Raw genomic sequence first — 25,912 nt, 5'->3', positions numbered from 1 at the left:
CAACAATCAAAATACTAACTTCTTAGAAATACATTTAACAATAAACATGCAAGATCTCCAGTAAAAAATAAATTTATTATTAAAAAAATAAGATATTAACTTTAAAAAGTGCAAGATCTATATTAAACAATTTTAATCTTAGTTTAGAAATGTCAATTAAAAAATTTAAACTGGGGGGTATCCCTGGATGGCTCAGCGGTTTGGCACCTGCCTTTGGCCCAGGGCACGATCCTGGAGTCCCAGAATCGAGTCCCACGTCAGGCTCCTTGCATGGAGCCTGCTTCTCCCTCTGCCTGTGTCTCTGCCTCTCTCTCTCTCTCTCTCTCTCTCTCTCTCTATCATAAATAAATAAATCTTTAAAAAAAATTTTTTTTTTTTTTAATTTAAACTGGGGCAGCCCCGGTGGCTCAGCGGTTTAGCGCCACCTTCAGCCCAGGGCGTGATCCTGGAGACCCGGGATCGAGTCCCATGTCGGGCTCCCTGCATGGAGTCTGTTTCTCCCTCTGCCTGTATCTCTGCTTCTCTATCTCTCTGTCTCTAATGAATAAATAAATAAAATCTTTAAAAAATAAATAAATAAATAAATAAATAAATAAATAATTTAAACTGAGGGATATAAAATAGTTAAATAGGATAGTATTTGTTATTGGCTCAGAAACTTAAGCATTATAATGATGAAAATCCTCCCCAAACTATTATATAAACTTGAAATGATGAATAAAAATAACAAACTTTTTAAAAGTAAACTTCTAGTATTCATAGGGAAAACATATCTTTATATGTTTCAGGAAAAGATCTAAAAAAGAAAGAACTAGCCCTTCCAGATGTTTTTTTTTTTTCAGCTTTATTGAGGTATAATTGACATATTAAAATTGCACACATTTAATATAAACATCTTGATGTATTTGGATATATGCACATACCTGTGATAATATCATCCAACCAAATACTAAACATATTCATCCTCTCCAAAAATCTTTGTTTTTTTTTGTGTGTGTGTGAGTTATTGGGGGTTTGTGGGGGGAAGGTAGGATATTGCTAAGAATACTTAAACATGAGATCTACCTTCTTAATGTATTTAGGTGCACAATACCATACTGTTAACCGTAGGTATCATGCTGCACAGCATACCTCTAGAACTTACCCAGCTTGTGTAACAGAAACTTCCTACCCATTGAAAAACTCTCAATTTCCCTCTCTGCCTCCTCCCAACCCTCTCTCTCTTAAACCCTGGTACCCATAATTGCTTTGTTTTCCACAATTTTACTTTGTCTTTATGAATTTAACTAATCTGAGTACCTCATATATAATAATAATGCACTATTTGTCTTTCTGTGACTGGCTTACTTCACTTAGTATAATGTCCACTATGTTCATCCATGTTGTCACAAATAGCAACTTTTTTTTATAAATTTATTTTTTATTGGTGTTCAATTTGCCAACATATAGAATAAAACCCAGTGCTCAAGGCTAGATAATATTCTATTATATATTCATATGAATACACACACACACACACACACACACACATCTTCTTTATCTACTCATCTGTTGATGGAAATTTGGGTTGTTTCCATATCTTGGCTATTGTGAACAGTGCTGTAATAGAAAGGTACAGATATCTCTTCAAGATCTCGATTTCAAGCCTTTTGAATATATACCCAGAAGTGGGATTGCTGGATCATATGGAAATTCTATTTTTAATTTTCTGAGGAAACTCCATACTGTTTTCAGTAGTGGCTACACTATTCTACATAGCAGTGTATAAGGTTCCAGTTTTCCCACAACCTTGCCAACATTTGTCTTTTTTTTTTTTAATATAATAGCCATCCTAACATGTGAGGTGATATGGTCTCATGGTGGTTTTGAACCTCATTTCTCTGAAGATTAGTGATCTTGAGCACCGTTTCATATACCTGCTGGCCATTTGTATGTCCTTACAGAGAAATGCTTCCTTGAGTCCTTTGCCCATATTCACATCCCTGTGAATGTCGTACCCAAGCTCAATGCCACGGGACAGGACCTGCTGCAGAACCTCCTGAAGTGTAACCCCGTCGAGCGCATCTCGGCAGAAGAGGCCCTGCAGCACCCCTACTTCTCTGACTTCTGTCCTCCGTAGGCTCCAAGACCTTGGCCAGGCTGGGGCCTGGCTTATTTAAGCCCCCTCCTGGGAGGGGAGAAAAAACAGGGGATGCACGGTGTGCTGAGCTCCAGCTGTGCTGGGCCTAGCCGGGGTAGAGGAGTCCGGCCTGTGTTCTTCACTCCCTCCATGGACTTTAATTTCATAAATTGGCTCCTTTCCCACAAAAAAAAAAAAAAAAAAAAAAATCAGATTATTTGTTTTTTGCTATTGAGTTATAGGAGATTCTTATATATTTAGGTTATTAACCCTTTATCAGGTAGATGGTTCACACATATTTTCTCTCATCCTGTAGGATCTTTCTCATTTGTTGATTGTTTCCTTTGTTGTGAAGAAGCTTTTTTAGTTTGCAGTCCCACTTGTTTATTTTGGTTTTGTTGCTTGTGCTTTTGGTGTCATCCAAGAAATTATTGTCAATAAGTCCTCCTCTCACATTTTCTTTGAGGAGTTCTACAGTTTCAGGGTTTTTTTTTTTAAAGATTTCATTTATTTATTCATGAGAGACACACATTGAGAGAGAGAGAGAGGGAGAGAGAGAGAGAGAGAGAGAGGCAGAGACATAGGCAGAGGGAGAAGCAGGCTCCATGCAGGGAGCCTGATGTGGGACTCGATCCCGGGACCCCAGGATCACGCCCTGGGCTGAAGGCAGGGGCTAAACCGCTGAGCCACCCAGGGATCCCAGTTTCAGATTTTATATTTAAGTCTTTAATCCATTTTGAGTTGATTTTGTGTATGGTCCAATTTGATTCTTTTGCTTATAGAAATCCATTCTTACCAACACCATTTGTTGAGAGACTATCTTTTCACTGTTGTGTGTTCTTACACTCTTGTAGAAGATCAATTGACTATATACGTGGATTTATTTCTAAACTTGCTATTTAGTTCCATTGATCTGTATGTCTGTCTTTATGTCAGTACCACACTGTTTTTATTACTATAGACTTGTGCTATATTTTTCAAATCAGAAATGTAAAGCTTCAAGCTTTCTTTTTTCGCAACATAATTTTGGTTATTCAGTGCCTTGTGGTTCCATATGAACTTTAGGGTTGTTTTTGCTTTTAATCTACATTTGTGAAAAGTACTATTGGGGTACTTTTGATAGATTGCATTGAATCTGTAGATTTCTTGGAGTAATTTGTACCTGTTATTTAGCACTATTAATTTTTCCAATACATGAACATGGGAATTCTTTCTATTTATTTGTCTGCTTTAATTTCTTTCATGGTGTTTTATTCTTTTTTTTTTTTTTAGCATAGTTGACACACTATGTTATGTTAGTTTCAGGTGTAAGACTTAGGGATTCAACAAGCTTATACATTATGCTGTGTTTACCACAAATGTAGCTACCATCTGTCTCAATACATCGCTTTTACAATATCATTGACTAAAAGGCACTTATGCTGTACCTTTTATTCCCATGACTTATTCCTTCCATATCTGGAAACCTGTATCTCCCACTCACCTTCACACATTCACCCAGCCCACCACCGTCCCCCTCGTCTGGCAACCATCAGCTGAATTTCTAGGTTTGGTTCTGCTTCTTGTTTATTCCTTTGGTTTTTTCACCAGTGTTTTATACTTCTAATGCATATGTCTTTCACCTCCTTGTTTATTCCTAGTCTTTTATTCTCTTTTTTGCTATTGTAAATGAGATTGTATTCTTGATTTTCTTTTTCGATAGTTTACTGTTAGTGTGTATAAATGCAACTACCTTTATTATGTTGATTTTGTGTTCTGTAACTTTGTTGAATTTGCTTATTAGTTCTAAAAGTTTTGTGTGTGTCTGGAGTCTAATATTTTCTATATGTAAGATCATGTCTTCTGAAAATAGAGACAATTTTACTTGTTTCCTATTTGGATGCTTTTTCCTTTTTCTTACCCAATTTCTCTGGCTTGGACTTCCAGGACTAAGTTGAACAGAAGTGGTGGCCATGGGCACTGTTATCTTGATTTTGAAATGTACTAAAATGCAATATAATCAAAATAGTCTGCCACATGCACACAAAGAGATATAAGGATAAATCAACAGAAGAGTCAAGAAACATACAAATACTTATGAAGGCAGTTTTGAGACTTTTTGAACACTTCAAATCAATGGTAAAGATGAATTGTCAAGTCAGTCAGAGACTTTTGGGGAGCCAGCTAGTGAAAAAAATATTCTATCAACCTCGTTTCTTACATCAGCACAAGTTTTAGCTGGATGAAGTATACAAAAGAAAAAATGAGATAATGAAAATATTGGAAGAAAATATGGAAGAATTTTAAAAAGCAGCCTCTGACTTGGGGTTTTTTTTTAAAGCCTGGCATGACATGGCTTCTCCACCATTTGGGTAAGATCAAGAGAAATGTAGCTACCATCTTATCAGTGTAATATCTGACACATCTCTATCTGAGGATAGTATATTGAGTGGACTTTTGGATCAAAGAGATGGAATAGGAGCTTGCTCCATCCACTTCTTGTATCAACCTGGTATTGCAGTACCTCCAGGAACAGTGCACCCCCTAAGGAATAAAAAATAAAATAAATAAAGCCCAATGTAACACCCAAACACCATGTAAAAAAATCAATAGTTTTTATACATAAAATTTTTAATTTCTGTGAATAAACTCAGGGAAAATATTTTCACAGTACATAAGGATCTACAGATCACTTTAAAAAAATGTCTTACCATCACGTAGGAAAATGGAGAAATAGGGCAAAATACAAATAGTTTTAAAATAGGAAGATGTTGAAGGTTTCCCATATTAGCAGAAGTGCAACTTAAAATCACAATAAGATTCTTTTTTTCACCCAACATATTGGAAAAGAACAAAAAAATTGATAAAAAGTAGTCTTGGTGAGAGTGTGGTGTCACATTTCTCTGAAGGGCAATGTCAGCAGTATCTTTACATGATCTGACCATAAATTTTGATCCATCAATTACTCTTCCAAGTGTCTATTCCTAAATTACATTCCCACAAAAGAAATGTATGTACACAGAAAATCACTTAATATTGTGTTGATAGCCAGTGATTGAAATTAACCTCTATGTCTTTCACTTGGAGAGGAGAAATCAACTCTAACATGTTCAACCAATGGAATACTTTGTAACTGTTAAAAAGAATAAGACATACTTCATTCTGATCTGACCTGAAATGAAACCAAACTACAGTTGAGGCTTGAACAACACGGAGGTTAGGGGTGCCCACTCTTCACATAGTTCAAAATCTATGTATAACTGTTTACTTCCCCAAAACATAACTCCTAATACCCTGCTGTTGACCAGAAGCCTTGCCAATAACAAAAACAGCCAATTAACACAAATTTTGTATAGTATATGTATTATGTACTGTATTCTTAAAACAAAGTAAGCTAAAGCAAAGAAAATGCCATTAAGAAAATTATAAGGAAGAGAAAACACATTTACAGTACTGTGCTGTATTTACTTTAAACAGTTCACAGATAAGTGTACACATGCATTTCTGATCCACGTTGTTCAAATCAGCTATCATTTTAAGTGGTTATCATTGTTTCTGGTGGTGGTGGACTGGTGTTTTAAAGCAAGTTATGGAATCACCTGTGTGACTTAGTCAGTTAAGCATCTGACTCTTGATTTTAGCTCAGGTCATGATCTCAGGGTCCTGGGATCCACCCCTGCGTTGGGCTCCCTACTCAGTGGGGAGTCTGCTTCTCCCTCTGCCTCTGCCCCCTTCCCCTGCTCATGTATGCAAGTGCTCTCTTTCTCTCTCTCAAATAATTAAATATTTTTAAAAATAAGTAAATAAATAAAGGTATGGAACAATCCATATTACATATATATATTTGTATGAATCAGATGGCAAGAAACTGGCAACAAAATAATACTTTTCACCACCTCTGGAGAGCAAAACTGGAAGACCAGAGGTTGGGAATGGAGATAGGAGGATAGCATGCTTTTTAGAGAAAACTCCTAGTATTTGCATTTTCCACCTTCTGCATATTACTCATACATAAAAAATGAACCTTGTCCATTAAGAGTTAAAAAATAAACTTTACGAAATAATTTGTGGTATTTCTTGGTACTTTATTTATTTTTAAAGATTTTATTTATTCATGAGAGACACACAGAGAGAGAGAGAGAGAGAGAGAGAGAGAGGCACAGACATAGGCAGAGGGAGAAGCAGGCTCCATGCAGGGAGCCCGATGCAGGACTCCATCCTGGGACTCCAGGGTCATGTTCTGAGCTGAAGGCAGGTGCTCAACCGCTCAGCCACCCAGGCATCCCTTTTGGGGACTTTTAAATGTGTTCTTATTGTTGTACATTCTCAGTTTTTATAGGTACTAAATTGAAAGTAAGCAGAAAAGATGTTAATTTGAAAGTTCTTTATAATGTAAATTGTCATATTTAAGATGTGTTTTAGCTGATTTTTAAAACTTTATCTTGGCTTACATACAAACATAAATCTTTCATGCATTTGCTTGAATTCATGCACAGAGCTCCTGGGTGGCTCTGTGGGTTAGGTGACTGACTCTTGATTTCCACTCAGATCATGATCTCAGGGTTGTGAGATCAAACTGAGTCAGGCTCTGTGCTTAGAGTGGAGCCTGCTTGAGATTCTCTCTCTTTCCCTCTGACCAACCCCTGCTCATGTGCGTGTTCTCTCTCACTCAAAAAAAAAAAAAAAAGAGAGAGAGAGAGAGAGAATTCACGTACAAATCTCTTCTTGGAACATGTGCTGTCATATTTGGTATGACATAGCTACTCCACCTAGGAAGGGGCACCCCAGAAGCCAAGTCCCAAGCTGGTGTTATGCATCTTTGAAGTAATAATAGGGCCTTACTTTCCTCATTATTTTGCATTTAGGCCACCATTTGATCTTGATCTTTTTTTCAAGGACTAAACAGATGCAGCTATCTATACGTAAAGAACTGTTTTCAGTTGTCCTTTTGTGTTTTCATAGATAAGAGAATTGCAGCCTCGGTAGTTGGTCCTTCCTTCTCTCTTTTTCTGCTTCCTCCCTTGTGGATTTGTCTACTTCTATGTCATAAATATGATTTTAAGAACCTTAATGGGACTCCAAGAGGAAGGGCTTCTCAATGGTTGCTTTAGGGTCAGCCTGGATCTTTTGTCCAGATGGCCTCATTTGAATTAAAACAACTGATTTTTTTTTTTTTTTTTTTTTTTTTTTTTTTTTTTTGGTGCTTGAGAACAGTTTTCCACTCGGTTATTTCCACTTGGTATAGGAGCCTAAAGAATATAGAGGGTGGACCCCGGGTCCCGGGATCGAGTCCCGCATCCAGCTCCTTGCATAGAGCCTGCTTCTCCCTCTGCCTGTGTCTCTGTCTCTCTCTTCTGTGTCTCTCATGAATAAATAAAAATCTTTAAAAAAAAAAAAAAAAGGGGATCCCTGGGTGGTGCAGCGGTTTGGCGCCTGCCTTTGGCCCAGGGCGCGATCCTGGAGACCCGGGATCGAGTCCCATGTCGGGCTCCCGGTGCATGGAGCCTGCTTCTCCCTCTGCCTATGTCTCTACCTCTCTCTCTCTCTCTCTCTCTGTGACTATCATAAATAAATTAAAAAAAAAAAAAACAAATACAACAAAGCATCATTATTTCAAACGATTATTAAAATCTGGTCACTGCAGAATTTTAAATGTCAAATTGTATTATTTGTAAATAATTAAAGGAAAATAAAGTGTTTTCTTAGAAAATAATTGAACACAAAATCATGCATTTATAATATCCTTGAAAAGTTACCCAAAAAAAAAAAAAAAAAAAAAGAATATAGAGGGTGGGAGAGCCCCACCTCCTGGCCTTTCAGAGCAAAGAGGGGGAGAAAAGTAGAAAAAGTCATTACTGTTTCTCATTACCTACCTTTTATTTACTAATGTTTGATGTAGATTTTGTATAGAAGCTGGACCATTTTTATTTTATATTTTAAAACAAAAATGTTCTCCTAAGTTAATTTGTTAAAAAGTTTAACAGCTGTATTTGTATTTTCTGCTTTTATTTTTTCCCAAAAATAAAACAAACTTGCAATTCTTTTTATCTAATTGGTAGCCTTTTCATTTTATTTAGATTCTTTTATATAATTTAATTTCTAATCACTTAATTTAAATGGAGATCACTTAATTTTACAAAAGGCTTATTTCAGCTACTTTCCTCTCTTTCAGAGAGAAAGGATGAGTTTTAGGAAAGGACATCAGTTTCTTTCAAGCAAGTGTTGGCCCCTAGTGGATCAAAAGTGACAATATACTTTTTGAAACTGGCTGACATATTGGGAAGAACATATTTGGGGAAAGCAATAAAATAGGCTGCTAGCGCAGAACAAAACACAATGCATTTTGTGCATTTTGCCAAATATCATAAATGCATTGGATGAAATCACCTAACACCATTAGTAGATCTGACTACTCACTAAATTTAAAACAAATGTATAAAATAATGAACAAAATTAAAATTAACTGCAGGGAACACTGCTAACAAACATGATGTCAAGGAGAGCAAAACATACGAGATATTTGGAAATCTCTTAAAAAAACAAATAAACCAAAAAACATTTTTTAAAAAAATGCATAAGATTAGGCAATATACACAAGAGAAAACCCAAGCCAAATGCTCAGATTCATTAGCAATCAGAGAAACATATAGTAAAATAATAACATAGTACTCTTACCTGTTAGAATAGCCAGTAAGTATGGAAAGAATGTAGGGATTTAAGAATTTTCATGAACTACTGGTGGGCATTTAGACTTGAATAGCCACCTAAACAGCAATGGGTGATTAGTCACGTTAGGTATGTCCTAGCAATTCCATTCCAGTTGAATGTACTCATATTCGCCCATCATGTATCACTTCGCAGCAGTTAGAAGTAAACACAAAGCATAAACATAGAGCAGCAAAGGTGATCTTTAAAATTGTGCTAAGTGAGGGGGATCCTTGGGTGGCTCAGCAGTTTAGCACCTGTCCTCGGATCAGGGCGTGGTCCTGGAAACCTGGGATTGAGTCCCACATCGGGTTCCCTGCATGGAGCCTGCTTCTCCCTCTGCCTATGTCTCTGCCTCTCTCTCTCTCTCTCTCTCTCTCTCTCTCTCTCTCTGTGTGTGTGTGTGTGTGTCTCTCATGAATAAATAAATAAAATTTTTTTAAAAATAAAAATAAAAGATAAAATTGTGCTAAGTGAAACTAAGAAACAGAAGTAAAGGTAATACGCAATACCATTTGATATATATCAATCTAAAATACATGCCTATAATGTATATATTTTACAACACACATGAATGAATACCCTGGAAAGTTTGCCTATGTTGAGTGTAGGGAGAGACAGTAAGCTGGGAATCAAGAATCAATATGAAAAGGAGCAATGTCCATGAAAACAGGAATATCACTTCCACAACTCTACATCTGAGGTCCAACAGCAAAAAAAGAGAGAGAGAGAGAAAGGAAAAAAAAAAATAAGCAGAGGACATCAGAAGTGAATACACAAAATAAATGCAAATACGGAAAACATACAAGACTCGATGCTCAACTTCTTAGTAGCCAAAGAAATAAAATGTAAAGAGAGAATATAGTGACATCTTTCACCTAGCACGTGATCAAAATGTCTTTTAATGAAAATATCCTACATCACCAGGGGAACATTGGAAGAGGCACTTCTAAAGAGCTGGTGGTTTAAATTGCTAATCATTTGCCAATGACAAGGACATTAAGGATCAAGATAATCAAGTTCTCCAATTCCTCTCCATGGAATTCATTCCAAGGAAGTCATGGGATAAGAGGTTAAAGATATAAATATGTCTACTATCTACAAGAAAAGATAAAAACAAGCTAAATATTCAATAAGTATAAATTAAAAATAAATTTTTAAAAATATATTCAATAAGTAAACAGTTAAGTCATTAGGATTCATTCATAATGAAGAAATATGCAATATGTGAAATGCTCATGAGATAATAACTTATGAGAAAAACTTGAGATTATATATACACATACATATATATAATGCCAAAAATACATAAAATATTAACATTTAGTTACCTTTAAATAGTCATATTACAGTTTTCCTAAGGATTTTTGTTTCCTTCTCCACACATCTTTGTTTTTACCTAAGGTCACTACAAAATATACAATGCAAAAGTATGTATTTCTATTATAATTAGAACATACATATTGATTTAAGATGCACAAGGACAGCTTGACTTGTCATGAACAGGTAATCTGAGGAAGAAGGATAAGACATCTGGTCTAAGCAGAAGTGCTACCCAAGAATGACAAAGTAATTGCCAGGAGCATTTCTGTGGATGTTATACTTTAGGAGCCAGATCTTTACAAAGTATACAGTGGGGGGAAAAAAGAGAGTGAGCAGGACTTGTCTTGCACTAGGACGCACATTGCTACAGCCAGATCACTTAGAGGAGATATGATGGGCAGAGTAAAACAGAAGGAACATATGGTCTGCAGTCCATTCACGGTCACTATCAAAAGGTCACCCAACCTGAGATGTTTGGATAGATAAAGTCAGTGCCCTTTCCGAACAAAAGCTTTATATACCATTGCAGTTTCCACTGAAAAGGGATTTTTAGGGAGGTCTGATAATTTCTAGAAAGCTGCTAGCAGCATTTCACCAGTACCAGTTACAGATAGACCTGAAAATTCAAAGTTTTAGAAAAAGTATTTCTATCACTTGAAGAGCTACATAAAGATATATAAAGATACAATGGCACGGAGATCAGGGTACTATATCTGGGTTATGCAAACTCAGAAGTGCTTTTGCCAAAAATATTTATAGATTCTACACTGCCTCATAGGAATTTTGATGCAGAAAACCCAGGCTATGCCTAATGGAGACAGACTCCCAGTGGAATGGGATGGGTTCACTATGACACATTTCTTGAGCCAAGCCTCAGTAGTTGATGATCTAGTCCCCAGTGAGCAGAAATGCCTCAGCCTGGAGACCAGCTGTAGGTAATGTGCATAAAAAAGGAAACCAACCAACTCCTAAATAACTCTGAGAGTCAATGAGTTCAAGTTTTCATTCTGGAAAGGTCACTGAAATTATCAGCTGTGGTGGTGGACATGGTCCTACTGAGAAGGACACTGGACATCATAAAGGTATAAGGGCAGTGAGCAACCTACCTCATAGGTGGGAAAGAGTGATCCCGGAAAGAGGAAAGAGGAAAGAGCAAGGAGGCTGGGAGGGTACCAGTGTGGGAACAAGTTAGGTACCCTTACTCATGTCTTTGTGAAAATGTGATCATCAAGAATCAGTAGACTAGAAATGAAAATTATATATCACCTAGACTGAGACCCAAAGATTTATGAAGGCCTACATATTTTATAAAACCATCACATTTTTTATTTCTGAAAACTAAGCAAGCAGAGCATTGGTGAACTATATCATGCTCTGCTGAGGTGTTTTTGAAAGCTAAATAAAGCAAATGTTTGGACAACACTGTTCTGTGGGAGATGATTCATAATACAGTGGGTAAGAAGAACCAAAGAAAGTTGTTCAAAACTCAGAGGAAAAGACCATGCAAACTTCAAAGCTTTGAGTCCTCTGTTTGCAAAATGGATGGAAATGAGCAGGAAGGAAGACTTAAATGTCACAAGTGACCCTGGAAATGGACACAGAGCTGAAGACTCAGAACCTATAAAGAAAGACCAGATCTTAATAACATTTAGCTTCTTCAAATAAGGCCCACTTCATCCTTCCCATTACGCATTCCATAAATACTTTATACTCACCAGGTACCAGGCTTTGCAAGGTTTAATAATATCATTGCCTCCCAGTGCTCTGATGGTTTAACCTGGCACAAATGTAAGAAGACTTTTTTGACAAGTGTGAGAAGGACCTTTCCCGACCCGCCTACTATACTGGATCCCCCTCCCACTTCCTGCTATATTCCTATTTCCTATTGCTCCTATTCCTATTATGGCTCCCTTTTATTTTACAAAAAGCTGTTCAGTGTTTTGATCTATTTCCTTACTTGTCCCCACTGCACACAAGGACAATACATGACCTTGCATTTATAGTCCTAGGAGCATGTCTTATACATCATAAACATCCTGTAACCATCTGGTAATATTCAGCTCTACCAACAAGCCTTGATTCCTTGAGCCTCAGTTTTCTAATTAGTGCAATGGATAGGACAATTAAGCAAGAGTGGTATGACAGTGCTTGGCACAGACAGATGTGTGGTGACACGGGCCTTCTGAGCACTTAAGCCCTCCTTTTCTTGGTAACATCAATTAATTTCTCATTCAGATATCACATCTTTACCTTCACACTTAAGTCATGTGATTTCAGTGGTGCTAAGAATCCCTGACTCTTCTCCCAACCTTGTTTTCCAGGCTTGGGCATAACCAAAGCTAGGTGGATTAGAGCCAATAACTACTTATCCTGGGCCTTTTGCTGTAACAGTTGAGAAAAGGATCCCTTGTTCCATGGAAGTTGCCAAGTGATTAGATATCTACATTTGAGTGGCCAAGATTGCCCCCAAGTACAGCCTGATGCAAATACTTCATGTCAAGTCTTTATGATATTGTTTGTTCTCTTAAATCCACCCTTGCCTAAATCCTTAAGCTACTCCTGAACTCTTCAGGTATAAGAGGGTGCACTACTGTGCCAGGGCTGCTGTAACAAAGTGCCACAAATTAAGTGGCTTAAATAATAGCAATTTAGTATCTTGAAATTCAGAAGATAGTCCAAAATCAAGGTGTTGGCAGGTTGGCAGGTGAGGGCTGTGAGGGAGGGATGTGTCCAGGTCTCTCCCCTTGGCTTGTAGATGGTCAGCTTCTCTGGTGTCTCTTACGTTGTCTTCCTTCTATATACATCTCTATATCCACATTCCCCTTTCATAAGGACATTAGTCACATTGGATCAGATCCCACCCTAATGACCTCATTTTAATTTAATTATCTCTATAATAATCCTATCTCCAAATAAGGTCACATTCTGAGGTACTGGGAGTTGGGACTTCAACATACCTTTTTTTTTTTTCAAACATATCTTTTTTGAGGGATACAATTCAACCCATAATGGAATAAATTCCCTTTTTACAAAAGCTAGTTTAAGTCAGGTTTCTGTCATTTGCAACTAAAAGACTTATGCTCAGTGAATTTCAATTTCCCTCCCTTGCATAACTATTATTTTAAGTCCCGGCAAGTTTCCAGAAATGGTGACACTACGCATAAATACAATTTTTATTTAACCAATTCAGTTCCTTTGAGTAGTACTTGAGGGAACCAGAGGTTCAGGATGAGGTCATGCAGGAGGACACCTGGATTCTAATTTTGATTCTTCTGTTTTCATAAAGAAGTTGGCTAAATCAACTACAAAAAAAAAAAAAAACAGCAATTTCATTTTAAAGTGAAGTAGCATAAAGCTGTAAAAAGCCATTAATCTAAGGACAAAAATGTCTTTTTAGATAAAATATTCAGACTCTACCATTTGTTATATGATATTACATGAGCCCCTGAACAGAGCTAAAAACCTTCTTTTTTATGAAAAAGACAAACCTTAACTGTCTCACTAAGTGATGAAAACAAAATAAAAAACGTGTGAAAGCTCTCAGCACACTATAAATCACTACACACTATTAAATATTGTGGGCTTGGGCAGCCTGGGTGGGTGGCTCAGTGGTTTAGTGCTGCCTTCAGCCCAGGGGCCTGATCCTGGAGACCCGGGATCAAGTCCCACATCAGGCTCCCTGCATGGAAACTGCTTCTCCCTCTGCCTGTGTCTCTGCCTCTTTCTCTCTCTCTCTCTCTCTGTCTCTTGTAAATAAATAAATAAAATCTTTAATATATAGTGGGCTTTTTTTTTCACTTAACCAATATTGAGACACTGTATTTGCTTTACATACATCATCTTACTTAATCTTCACAATCCTATTAGATCCATTATCCATCTCAATTTCAGATATACTTAAAAATGAGGAGAGTAGGGATCCCTGAGTGGCGCAGCGGTTTGGCGCCTGCCTTTGGCCCAGGGCGCGATCCTGGAGACCTGGGATCGAATCCCACGTCGGGCTCCCGGTGCATGGAGCCTGCTTCTCCCTCTGCCTGTGTCTCTGCCTCTCTCTCTCCTTCTCTCTGTGTGTGTGACTATCATAAATAAATAAATTAAAAAAAAAAATGAGGAGAGTAGGTAAATTTTCCCCAAGTCAGCTAATTAATACCTAATGGGTGGTATAGTCCAGATTTGAATCCAGGTAAGGTATGTCTAGAGCTTAAGCTCTTAACCAAGTGAGGCAGTACATAAGGGATTACAGACGACAGCTATAGAGATAAAATATGCTTATAGATGTACAAAAGAACAATGGAAAAATTGGCCACAGATGTTTGGTAAAAATATTTATTAGATTTTAAATGGTGAGATTAAAGTACGTGTTTATCTTCTGCTTCTGAAAATAGAACTGCTGGCTGAATAAGTGCACTGGAGGCTGAAAGACTAATAAGTGGACACGAATTCATTATTCTTTCATTCTGAGAGCAGCTGCTCCATGCACAATCTGGCTCTCTCAACACAAGGACTACTCAGTTGCCTCATAATCATATGTCGAGTCATAATCAATGTGACTCCTTTGTTCAAGCTCAGCCTCTCCATCTTGTATTTCTCCTCACTAAGCAGGCTCTTACTGGTTGTTTTTCTCAGTCTATTGATGTATTGACGTCCGCTTCTTGTTCCAGGTTGTATTTCACTGAGTTTTTCAATGGTAGTGTCCCTTCTAGCTATCTGGTGAAAGAGTGTCCTCCATCAGCTTACCACCTTCAACTATTATTCTGGTATCCTATTCTATTGCAAGTCACACCTTCCCTCTAAAGTCAAAGCCATATATATTTTATGCCATAGGCATGACTGATCCCAAGCTCACCAGAAAAGGGGTTCACATTCTCTCACCTTTGTGTTTCTTTTTTTTTTTATTTTTTTTTTATTTTTATTTACTTATGATAGTCAGAGAGAGAGAGAGAGAGAGAGAGAGAGAGAGGCAGAGACACAGGCAGAGGGAGAAGCAGGCTCCATGCACCGGGAGCCCGACGTGGGATTCGATCCCGGGTCTCCAGGATCACGCCCTGGGCCAAAGGCAGGTGCTAAACCGCTGCGCCACCCAGGGATCCCCCACAGTAGATTCTAAATAAAAGTTGTTCCTTTCCTTTATTCTTCCCAAATCAACTAAAGAAAAAGAAGAAATTAAAATAATTCTGAAGGGAAATCAGTAAATGGATACCTTTGAACATTAATGTGAAGTCTGTGTCCATGTGGATAAACATCTATAGTGGCCATCTAAAGGTCGTGGGTCAAAGCATAAGTTCCAGATTTAAGCCATGGTGATGAGGAGATTCAGATCCCTTGGTAGTTCAGCTGTCTTATCTGTAACATAGGATCATAAATTTACCAACCTCATAATATTGTGATGAGTATTTAAACAAGATAAGCAGGTGAAACATACAACAAACTCGAAATACAAGAGGTGCTTCCTAAATGTTGTAATTTGGACTCTCATAGTAAGACTATTCTTTATATGAATTGATAGGAGGTAGATCATGCTTATTCCAAATTTCAATTCCAATTTCAAAAGAGAGCTTTGCCAAATATCTATGCTAGCTTCTCTAAAATGCTATGTTGGAGCCAGAGATATTAATTTTAGAATTGTCATTTTCTGTAAATGCACTACATAGTTTTTTGGAGATTTTTGCAAAGGAAAAAAGGGAGGCCGTTTAAAATATTTCTCCATAGTATGGAATGAAAACCAACATTATTCCTTCTGCATCCTATGTCCTAGATAGTTCAAATAATACTTGTGTTGATAACATTTTGATTGTTCAATTTGACTATAAAAGAGCTTTGTAAATAGATATATTATCCAAAGCTCAAAAAATGTCAGTGACCATTTTACACGCAGGCTAGTAGCTAATTATATTTACTCACTCATTTATTCAATCATTATTAATTGGGAGTCTACTATGTGTCAAGCTGTGTTCTAGAAAATTAAAAAAAAAAAAATCTCTGCCCCTGTAGAGATTTCATTGTAGTAGGGTAAGAGATAATCAAATAGATAACTAAAATGCTTCTGTATGTCAAATTATAACAAGTAATGTGGAGAAAATAAACCAATGAGAAAAAATTGAGTATCCCTGGGTGGGGATAAAAATTTAATTTTAATGTCGGTAGAGTGGTTAGAGAATACCTTGCTGAGAGGTGCCCTAACAGCAAAGGCCTGAGACAAGTGATGGAGTGAGCCATGTGAATATCTAGTGGAAGAGCATTCTAGGAAGAAAAAACAGCACATACAAAGGCCTGGAGGTCGGCATGTACCTGGAATATTCAAGAAATAGCAAGGACGCTACTGTAGCTGAAACAGAGTAAGCAACTGAATCACTACGTTGTGTCAACTATACTCAGATGAAAAATGGATAGATAAACAAGAGCAATGGTAGTAACTGTTCAAGGAATGGTAAGGACACTAGTGTGGCTAAAATAGATAAGAGTAATAGGAACTGAAAGTCACATGCACATGAAGTCACAAGAATATTCACAGAAGCAGTAATAATAGCCCAAACCTGGAAACAACTCAGATATCTTCAGATATCTACCAATAACAGAATGAATGAATTGTATTTCCATAACTGAATCATACTTAAAAATGACAGAGAAAAAAAAAACTATAGGTTCCCTCAAAAATATAGATGTCTTACAATGTAAGGTAAAAGAGGCCAAATGCTAAAGAATAAAAACTGTGTTGTGTGCCTCTAGTTACATAAACTTTACAAATAAGGCAAAACTAAGACAGGCAGTTAGAAGACAGATTGTAGTAACCTTTGAGGAAGACAGAGATGTTTGTTACTGGAAAGGGGGAATGAGGTCTTTTGGGGGGTGGAGTGAGGGGTAACATGCTACCTTCATTTTGGGGATAATCGGCTTAGCATTTGTGCATCTTTCTCATAAGTTATTCCTCACTTAAAAAATACACAATAGTGAATGGAAGAATTTGAGAAAAACAATTCTTTTCTATCCCCCCAGACAATTCTGTCAAGACATTTTACCATAAGGGAAGCTGAGAAATGGGACAAAAGCCAAAGGAGTATTTTAAAGATGGGAGAAATGACTGTTTGGGAAACTCCACTTATTCATATTTGTCCTATCATTTACCAAATAGGTTTTCTTTACATTGACTCATTTTTAACTTTCATTTTTTAAAAAGCAAATTTCATAAGTATCACTTGCTCTAACAGAAATAACTAAAAATACAATGAAAACAAGTCATTCAATTAAAATAATTTTAAAAAACTAAATGTAAGTAAAAATCAGCCGAATTAAGCTTCAAAAACAAACACCTAAAAATAAGTTACTCAGAAAACTAGAGCTTTTAATGACCCATGAGAAAAGAAGAGTGCTGTTTTGTCGCAGGATTGCAGGGTTCTTGTTCCATAGGGTCAAAGAATGCATCTCAAGGACGCAAAAAGGTGAAGTTAAGTGAAAGTTTACTAAGTGAAGATGAGAACAGAAAGGAAAGAAAAAGCTCTCTAGAGTGAGAAGGGTCCTAAATGGGTTGCTACAGAGGGCGTCTAGTGGCAGTCTTATTGAGAACTGACTTGGAAGCTTGTGGCCTTGAGATTCTTGTGCTGTGTTGGTTTGTCCCCTTATCTCTTGTTCTGCTTTGTCTCAGAGTCTCTACCTGCCAGGAAGACTTTTGGAGCCTAGTGAGGGGAGTCAGGGGCCTCTATCTCTTCTGCTTATCCCTTCATCCCTTCGCTGCTCACGGGACAGGAACCTGTGGGCAGAAAGAGCTTTACTGGGATTGTGAGAAGTGACTCACTGTATACTTTTTAATGGTGGGAGTTAGGGCTAGTGCAAGTCTCCAAGGAATCTGGAAGCAAGGCTTTCAGGACCTTGGGGGGGGGGGGGGGGCAGTTGCTGCCAAGATAAGGTTCTTTCTCAACATGAAGGCTGCCTTAGTGGCTTCCACGCTCTGCACATTTCAGGGATCTATCAAGTGGGCTGCAAGCTGTAAGGAGATTTTAATTTAAGCTACATTTCCTTTGCCTTTGTTTCCCGCATCAGTTCTAGGTCTATATAACAATCACACTATTGCTCATCATCTTTACCCTTACACTGTAAGCATCCTGCTTTTCACACATTCATGTTGTGTTCAACAGAGAAACGAAGCGACAACACAGTCCCCACAACTTGATGACAAAGGATTTTGTACTGACTTTTCCAGTACTTTAGGTCATTCTCAGTTCTGTGTCTCCATGCCTTGGAGGGAAATTTGATGCTGAGCAAAAGCCTCCCGTGCTGCCAAGGAAAAGAACCCATTTTTACATTGTGTCTTGGAAAGTGCTGGTTTTTGTAGAAGTATGTGGAGTAGGGGGATGTGCTAGTCAGCTGTGGCTGGAGCACCGCCGCCTGAAACTAGACAAAGGTAGAGGGGCATCCCAGAGGGGCCACAAATGATCACTCTTGTTCCACATTTTAGAGAACACTGCTCCAGAGGTGTCTGGGTGTCTCAGTCAGTTAAGCATCTGCCTTCAGCTCAGGTCATGATCCCAGGGTCCTGGGATCAAGTTCCGCATAAGGCTCCCTGCTCAGTGGAAAGTCTGCTTCTCCCTCTCCCTCTACCTGCCACTCCCCTTGCTTGTGCTCTCTTTCTCTTGGTCTGTCAAATGAGTAAATAAAATCTTTAAAAAAGAAAAAAAAAAAAAAAAAAAAACACTGCTCCCTAGTAACAGAGGTAGTATTTTCCAAATTAAAAATCAAAGTGCATGACCTTTCAACAAATTAAAAATCAGAGCTGCCCAGAAAATCTAGAAAGTATAATGCTGTACCTAGGACATTCATCTATTAGTCTACATATTCCGACTGTTTTTATCAACGCCAGTGCTAAACACCAGGGATGTGAAAATTAGTAGACATGATCCCTGCCCCCAAGGTAAGGGTTCCAGATAAAAATCAAAATACCAAGTTAAATTTGAATTTCAGAAAAACATGGATTTTTTAGTGTATGTCCCAAATACTGTAGTAGACGTACTAAAAATGTATCTTTTGCTTGTCTGAAATTCAAACTTAACTGAGTCTGTATTATTATTTGCTACATCTTGGGGCAAAGTCAATTAAAATAGAGAGCATGAGAAGTGCTAGGGCAAAGGAGTCATCACAGGGTGTTTGGGTACATGTCAGGGAAAACTTCAGAAAGCTGGCAGCATGCTAAGAACACTGTATGGGCCGTACCACTTATGGCAGAACTTAATAATACACCGTCATGATTTGCTCAACTTTTTAATGAATACATGTTTTGTCTGCATAACTAGATCCAAGCTGCTTGAGGTCAGGGGCCATTTCTTCGTCTTGCCCATACCACCTAGTATGACAGGCACACCTAAAGCATGTTACTGCATGAACTGACTCTAATGGTTTTATCCTCTCAAAAACTAAAAAGCTTCTATTCAGTGAAACATCACTGGTGTTTTCTAAAAGTTTCAGGCTTCATATGTAGCCAAGAAACCAGTCTGACACTTGGGAATCAAATTAGCAGTAAAAGTAGAGGCAACCTCTATGTTCACTTCAGGATGGATTCAATGTAGCTGGGCATCTTTCTGATGTTTGGCTTCCTTCCTAAGACCTATTTTTGTGGCATATTTTTGGTTGGATCTGATATACTGAAGCCATTACCGCAGCTGGGCAGTCCAATGACTGTAAGGACACTTTTCTACAAACACACTCCATTCACACTTAAGTTCCTCTTTGCCCTATTGTGGTTAGGAACTGTCCCTAGCCTTCCCCTTAAGTTGACTAGTTATTATCATTCCCGCTCATCCCTGGGCCGGAACGCACTCTGTGGTCTGGTCTAACTAGAGTTCTTTACAATTTTTTTTACCCCAGCATTTCTAAGGGAAGAGGACAGATACAAGGTCTAGAGCATCATGAAGACAGGAAGCCTCACCCCAGTGACCAGCAGAGTCCAATATGTCTTTAAGGTTTCTGCACCATAAGGCTCATTTTCATGATTATTTGATTACAAAGCCCACCCCACCCCGTTTAGGTCAAAGATAAACGAAGCTGGACACTAGGTAGAGCGGTAACGACAGTTTTCAACAGTAATTCGCTATCGCAGCGGGGAACAACAGTCCAGCTCTTTGATTTGCCCTGGGAGGTGAGGCAAGGGTATTTTTTTTTTTTTAAGACTTTATTTATGAGAGAGAGAGAGAGAGAGAGAGAGGCAGAGACACAGGCAGAGGGAGAAGCAGGCTCCATGCAGGGAGCCCGACGCGGGACTCGATTCCGGGACTCCAGGATCACGCTCTGGGCCAAAGGCAGGCGCTAAACCGCTGAGCCACCCAGGGATCCCCCGGGGATGCTTGTTTTAAAATTTTTTTTTTTTAATTTTTATGATAGTCACAGAGAGAGAGAGAGGCAGAGACACAGGCAGAGGGAGAAGCAGGCTCCATGCACCGGGAGCCCGATGTGGGTCTCGATCCCGGGTCTCCAGGATCGCGCCCTGGGCCAAAGGCAAGCGCCAAACCACTGCGCCACCCAGGGATCCCCCGGGATGCTTGTTTTAAAGGGAGTATGAAGGAGCAAGAGGGACGAATGAGGGCTCAGCAGAGTCAGGGGGGTGCACGTGACAAAAATTGAGAACGGAGAGTTAGTGTACCTGGGAGACTGAACTGGCGCTGGTGGAAGTCAGGCTCCTGGCCTCCCATAGACACTGGGAGACACATGGACACCCTGCCTTCAGGTGTCCTGCCATCAGATGCCCTGCCATTGGACGCCTAGGCATCGAACTTTCTGCCATTGGGTGCCCAGCCATAGGACATCCTGCCATCAGACGCCCCCACTATCGGACCCCTGCCATCTGACCCCTGCCATCGGACCCCCTGCCATCAGTCACCCTGCCATCGGACCTCCTGCCATTGAACCCCTGCCATCGGACCTCCTGCCGTCGGACGCCCTGCCGTCGGACCCCTGCCATCGGACCCCTGCCATCGGACCTCCTGCCATCGGACCTCCTGCCATCGGACGCCCTGCCATCGGATCCCCTGCCATCGGACCTCCTGCCATCGGATCCCCTGCCATCGGACCCCTGCCATCGGACCCCTGCCATCGGACCTCCTGCCATCGGACCTCCTGCCATCAGACCCCTGCCATCGGACCTCCTGCATCGGACCCCTGCCACCGGACCCCCTGCCATCGGACCCCTGCCATCAGACCCCTGCCATCAGACCCCTGCCATCGGACCCCCTGCCATCGGACGGTGGCTGGAACACACCGGAAATTGTCGCAGCCCTGCGGTTGCTCAGGCGGCACTTTAAAGGGGATGTGCCTTGAGCTGTGAGAAACTGCGTTAGTCTTGCTCAAGCGTTTATAAGCCAAGTATGAGGCCCCCACGGCCCTGGGGGTGAATGCGGTCCCGGAGCGGGTGTCCCTTCCCAGTGCAATTACCAACCCGCTCCTCTCTCCCCGCCCTAGGGCTACAGGACGGGTCCTAAGGGTATAAAACTCGACGCCTCTTCTATTTCCCTGGAGCCCGCCGCGAGGAAGAGCCTTGGGGTCAACTGCCCCTCGCAGTGACTAAGGGACGAACTTGCAGCAGCGATCTTTCAGGTGTTAAAAACCCCACGCAAACACGCGAGGGCGCTCCTAAAGCCGCCGCAGCCCCGACCTGAGGCCGCGATCGGCGGGGAACTACAACTCCCAGCAGCCCCCGCGGGAGCGAAACTACCGACTTCTGGGAACCGTTTCCTGTGGGCCAGCCGCTCCAGGTCCGCCCGCGCCTTCGGAAGGCCGCACAGTATGCTGGCAGGTCCGGAAGGCCAGGCCCTCCACCCCGCCCCGCCCGCCCGCCAGAAGGGCTCGCAGGCCGCGGCAGCCGGGGGTCCCGCGAGGAGCGGCGCCCAGGTCCGGAAGCGGAGGCCGCGAGCCGCCGAGCCGGCGTCGCCGAGGAGCGCTCTGGCGTCACTTCCGCTGGGGCGGGACCTCAGGCGCTCCCGCGCAAATTAAAAAGTCCTCGGAGCGCGCATCTCCCCGGCTCCCGGTGTTCAGCCTCGGGTGCTCCGGCCCAGGTGAGTTGGGGGCGTCGGGGGCAGGTTTCGGAGCTTTCCCCCGGCCGCCTGCTCTGGGGCGGATGGGGAGAGCCCTTCCCGGGGAGGGAGCGGAGCGGGCTGTGTGTGGGCCCAGGGTGGCGTCCTCTCGGGACTCGGGTCATCCGGCACCGGGAGGAGGGTGTCCGCCGCGTCTCTGAGCCGCGCGGCCGCAGGGTCCCGAGTGCTGATCGCCCAGCAGGCCGGGCTGGGCTGCCCTGAGTGCAGGGGCGGGGGTCGCCGGTGCGCGGGCTCCCGCCCAGGCTAGCAGCCCGGTTTTCACAGCAGCCCCCCGAGTCTTGAAGGACAGTGAATTTTCTTCTTGATGCGCAGGCGGAAAAAAAGCGTGTCTCCTGGAACGGGCTTGCGGACCACCCGTGCACAGCCGGGACAGGAGCGGAGCGGTGAGGCCGCGGGTGTGCTTGCAGCTCCCGTGCGGCCGGTGGGCGCACTGAGACGATGCCCGCCCAGCGCTGGCGCCGGCCCATTCATTCTGCGCTGAAGAGGAGACGTCTATGCGGGCGCGTTTACTTAGCTTAGAAGAGACATTCGCGTTTCCTAAATGTGTGCTACATCGGTTTCCCTCAAAGGGGGAGAAAACTCTTTTTAGAGGCGTTGGAGGAGAGGTAGGAGGCTGATTGCTATTCCCAAACCGTGGCTCGGGTCACGCGGGCATCCAAATTACCTGCCGTATTTAAGAATCAGAATCCTCCACCGGGCTCCACAACTGGCGACTGCACCGCTGACCCAGAGCTCAGAGCTTTAATACCGTATCAAGGTGAGGCTGACTTCTGACCTGTTCTTTCTTCCGTGCCCCCCAAACTTAACGTCTGCTGGAAGAGGTTTATATCATGAAAGGCCCAACAGCGGGCCCCATTGCTTTTCCCTTTTATCTTGAGGAGTGGGGGTGAGTGCTACAGCTGACCCTTGAACAACTGGAATCAGAACTGCCAGAGTTCACTGTTTGGTGGATTTTTTTTTTTTCCCATCAATGCAGTACAGTACTGTAAATGTATTTTCCTTGTGGTTTTCTTAATAAAGTTTTCTTCTCTCTAGCTTACTTTGAGAATACAGTATATAAAACATATACAAAATATGTCTTAACTGAATTTATGTAATTGGTAAGTCTTCTGCTCAGCAGTAGGCTATTAGTAGTTAAAAGTTTTGGGAGAGTCAATAATATGTGGATTTTCGACTGGGTGGGGGTGAGAACAAATACACCCCCCCCCCCCTTGTTCAAGAGTCAATTGTAGTTGCTTCAGAAAGGTCTGAGCCAGCTTCAGAATTTCTGTATAGAAGGAACTTAGGGACTTCTTCCTAGATGGAAGGGGGTAGATCTAACAATGCCTTTTTGGAGAGCTAGACATTCATGTTCCTTTAGCACTTCCTATGTGCATAGTAGTGTGTTAACGGCTTGGAACACACATTATGGTTCCAGGTGGGAAAGCACTTTGGAAAGAATAAACGTTAAGGAATTGTCAAGTGGCAGAATTAGTGATTAGCATAAATATTCCAGACTGGGAATTCTTGGCAAGGAGGAGCCCGGTTAAAGTAGTAAAGAGCAGGGATTCTCAAATATCTAAGCAATAACAGTTGCTATACCCATTTCCAAGCTCTGTTTCTTACTTTTCTAAACCTTTTGGGTAAATATATTTTGTTCCTAAATATTGCTGTTTTTCCTTTCTCCTCTCACATCACATAGTTAACTTGGCAGTATGGGAATACATGGATTACTGCAATTTATCAAAGAAGCTTCTGAGCCCATCCACGTGCGGAAGTATAAAGGACAGGTAGTAGCTGTGGATACATATTGCTGGCTTCACAAAGGAGCTATTGCTTGTGCTGAAAACCTAGCCAGAGGTGAACCTACTGACAAGTAAGTTTGGACCTTGTATTAATTCTTTGCCAACTGAGAATCAGACTTGTATTGCCTTTTTTTTCCAGAAAGGGATCATTTTCATTCAATGCCAGGTTTACCAAGAAGTGAGACTGAGAACACTGCCAAATCAGGAAAAGACTTCATTCTGTGATATAGTATCAAGGCACCAGGAGACAAAAACCAAAGACTGTGTCCTTTATTCTTTACCTAAAAAACTTTTTAACTGCGTTCTGAAAATCCATTTTAGACTCCCACGTTCTTGGATACAGACAACACACTGCTGAGTCCTGTTTGCGGAACAAAGCAGTTGCTTCAAAGGGACAAGGTGTTCTGACTACTGTTTACTTGGGGCCCAGAGTGGTGGGCCTTGCTGATATCCAGTCATAACTGCAACCTCATTGGAGATGTGTTCAATGGACTAATATCTTCTCTATTTTTTACATGGAAACATTACATTACAAAAAGAAACAAGTATAATTTCAGAACGGAGATTTTCCAGAGTGACTTCATCGCCATTAATGAATTTTCTTTTTTGCAATATGGAATTTATGTCCTAGAGGGAAGACACCTGGATCTTGATATGACTCAGTTAATCACAATGAACAATGGGTAAAATGTGTTAATGCTGTTTGTTTCCTGGAGGAAAGGGGGAGAGTATTGAATGGTGAAAGTTTTGGGCTTTCAGGCTTATGAAGTTAATGTGATCAAAAGTGACCTCGAATATAGTATGTGTGGGATCTGAAGGAACTGGGACACTGCTACCACTCCATCTGCTGGGATTTTTTTTTTTTTTTTTTTTTGAAGGCCATTTCTTTCCTGCCACTGAATTTGAAGAGCTGTAATTGTAGTTGAAGACTATAAGTTTTTCATTCTATCTTTAATGTTTCTTTGAATGTTTCTTTGAAAGTTCTTCACAGGGGAAGAACTTTCTCTAGTTTTTGTAATTCTTGAGGATTCTGAGATTTTCGACTAATTGGAAGAATCGTCCAAAATTCAGAAAATAGGGCAGCCCCGGTGGCTCAGCGGTTTAGCGCCGCCTTCAGCCCAGGGCATGATCCTCAAGACCTGGGCATGATCGAGTCCCACGTTGAGCTCCCTCCATGGGGCCTGCTTCTCCCTCTGCCTGTGTCTCTGCCTCTCCCTCTCTCTCTCTGTGTCTCTCATGAATAAATAAATAAAATCTTTAAAAATAATACAGAAAATATCCTTTATTAGAGATGTCAGTGATGAACTCCACAGACCTGCTATGATGAACTCCACAGACCTGCTATGTAGTAATTTATTGAACTAAAAAGTTTCAGAACTTTCAAAGACATATTATGGACTTGAATTTTTTTTTTTCCTCACAGCAACTAAAAAGTCACATTTGATAGAGTTTATTTTTCTTTTCTTATCCACCTTTGGGTGGGGTTATTAATCAGAAAAGGTCAGAAAATTTGGAAAAGTGTCATGATAAGCCTTTATGACCATTGTAAGGCTCAAGATCTAATATGCTGACCTGAAAAGATTTGTGCTTCAGGTGTCTGATGTTTGTGTTCTGTCTGGTTAAAAAATATGTGAATTTGCTGTAAGATCTATTATGATTTTATATTTGCTTTCTCCTATTTTTTACATGGTAAAAACCTTCTCTTTTCATAATCTGTCTTACCTGGTTTTAAAAAAGAGTGAGAGTTATTACCTTACAAGATGCCACACACCTTAATGCATGTTTCTGTATTTTTATAGGTATGTAGGATTTTGTATGAAATTTGTAAATATGTTACTCTCTCATGGGATCAAGCCTGTTCTCATTTTTGATGGCTGTACTTTACCTTCTAAGAAGGAAGTGGAAAAGTCTAGAAGAGAGTAAGTTGATTC

General features: G+C 40.6%; 1 protein-coding gene, 1 long non-coding RNA gene and 1 other non-coding gene across 6 annotated transcripts in view; 2 read left to right on the top strand and 1 right to left on the bottom strand.

The window, feature by feature from the left end:
• Window positions 1-4,450: 4,450 nt before the first annotated feature.
• Window positions 4,451-4,644, top strand: LOC112923593 (U2 spliceosomal RNA). Its single transcript, XR_003235724.2, has one exon. It is a non-coding gene; the product is annotated as a U2 spliceosomal RNA (small nuclear RNA).
• An 8,637-nt stretch (window positions 4,645-13,281) lies between these two features.
• LOC140595080 (uncharacterized) lies at window positions 13,282-21,214 on the bottom strand. Its single transcript, XR_011996468.1, has 3 exons — window positions 20,751-21,214; window positions 15,327-15,469; window positions 13,282-13,428 (listed from the first exon to the last, which is right to left on the bottom strand). It is a non-coding gene; the product is annotated as an uncharacterized lncRNA (long non-coding RNA).
• A 724-nt stretch (window positions 21,215-21,938) lies between these two features.
• The window catches only part of EXO1 (exonuclease 1), a 31,010-nt gene continuing 27,036 nt past the window's right edge, over window positions 21,939-25,912 (top strand). For all 4 annotated transcript variants that reach the window (XR_011996326.1, XM_072732885.1, XM_072732884.1 and 1 more), the window contains exons 1-4: window positions 21,939-22,158; window positions 22,510-22,954; window positions 23,879-24,052; window positions 25,781-25,900. Coding sequence is in view for 3 of the 4 variants with exons in the window: in XM_072732885.1 (XP_072588986.1) it covers window positions 23,892-24,052; window positions 25,781-25,900 (281 nt within the window). In the remaining variant the exon portion in view is untranslated. The remainder of the gene's footprint in view (window positions 22,159-22,509; window positions 22,955-23,878; window positions 24,053-25,780; window positions 25,901-25,912) is intronic.

The sequence above is a fragment of the Vulpes vulpes genome, chromosome 13 (genome assembly GCF_048418805.1).
Source record: "Vulpes vulpes isolate BD-2025 chromosome 13, VulVul3, whole genome shotgun sequence".
NCBI classification, from domain to species: Eukaryota; Metazoa; Chordata; class Mammalia; order Carnivora; family Canidae; genus Vulpes; species Vulpes vulpes.
The sequence above is the reverse complement of the archived record's forward strand: the minus strand, read 5'-3'. Positions and strand labels throughout refer to the sequence as shown.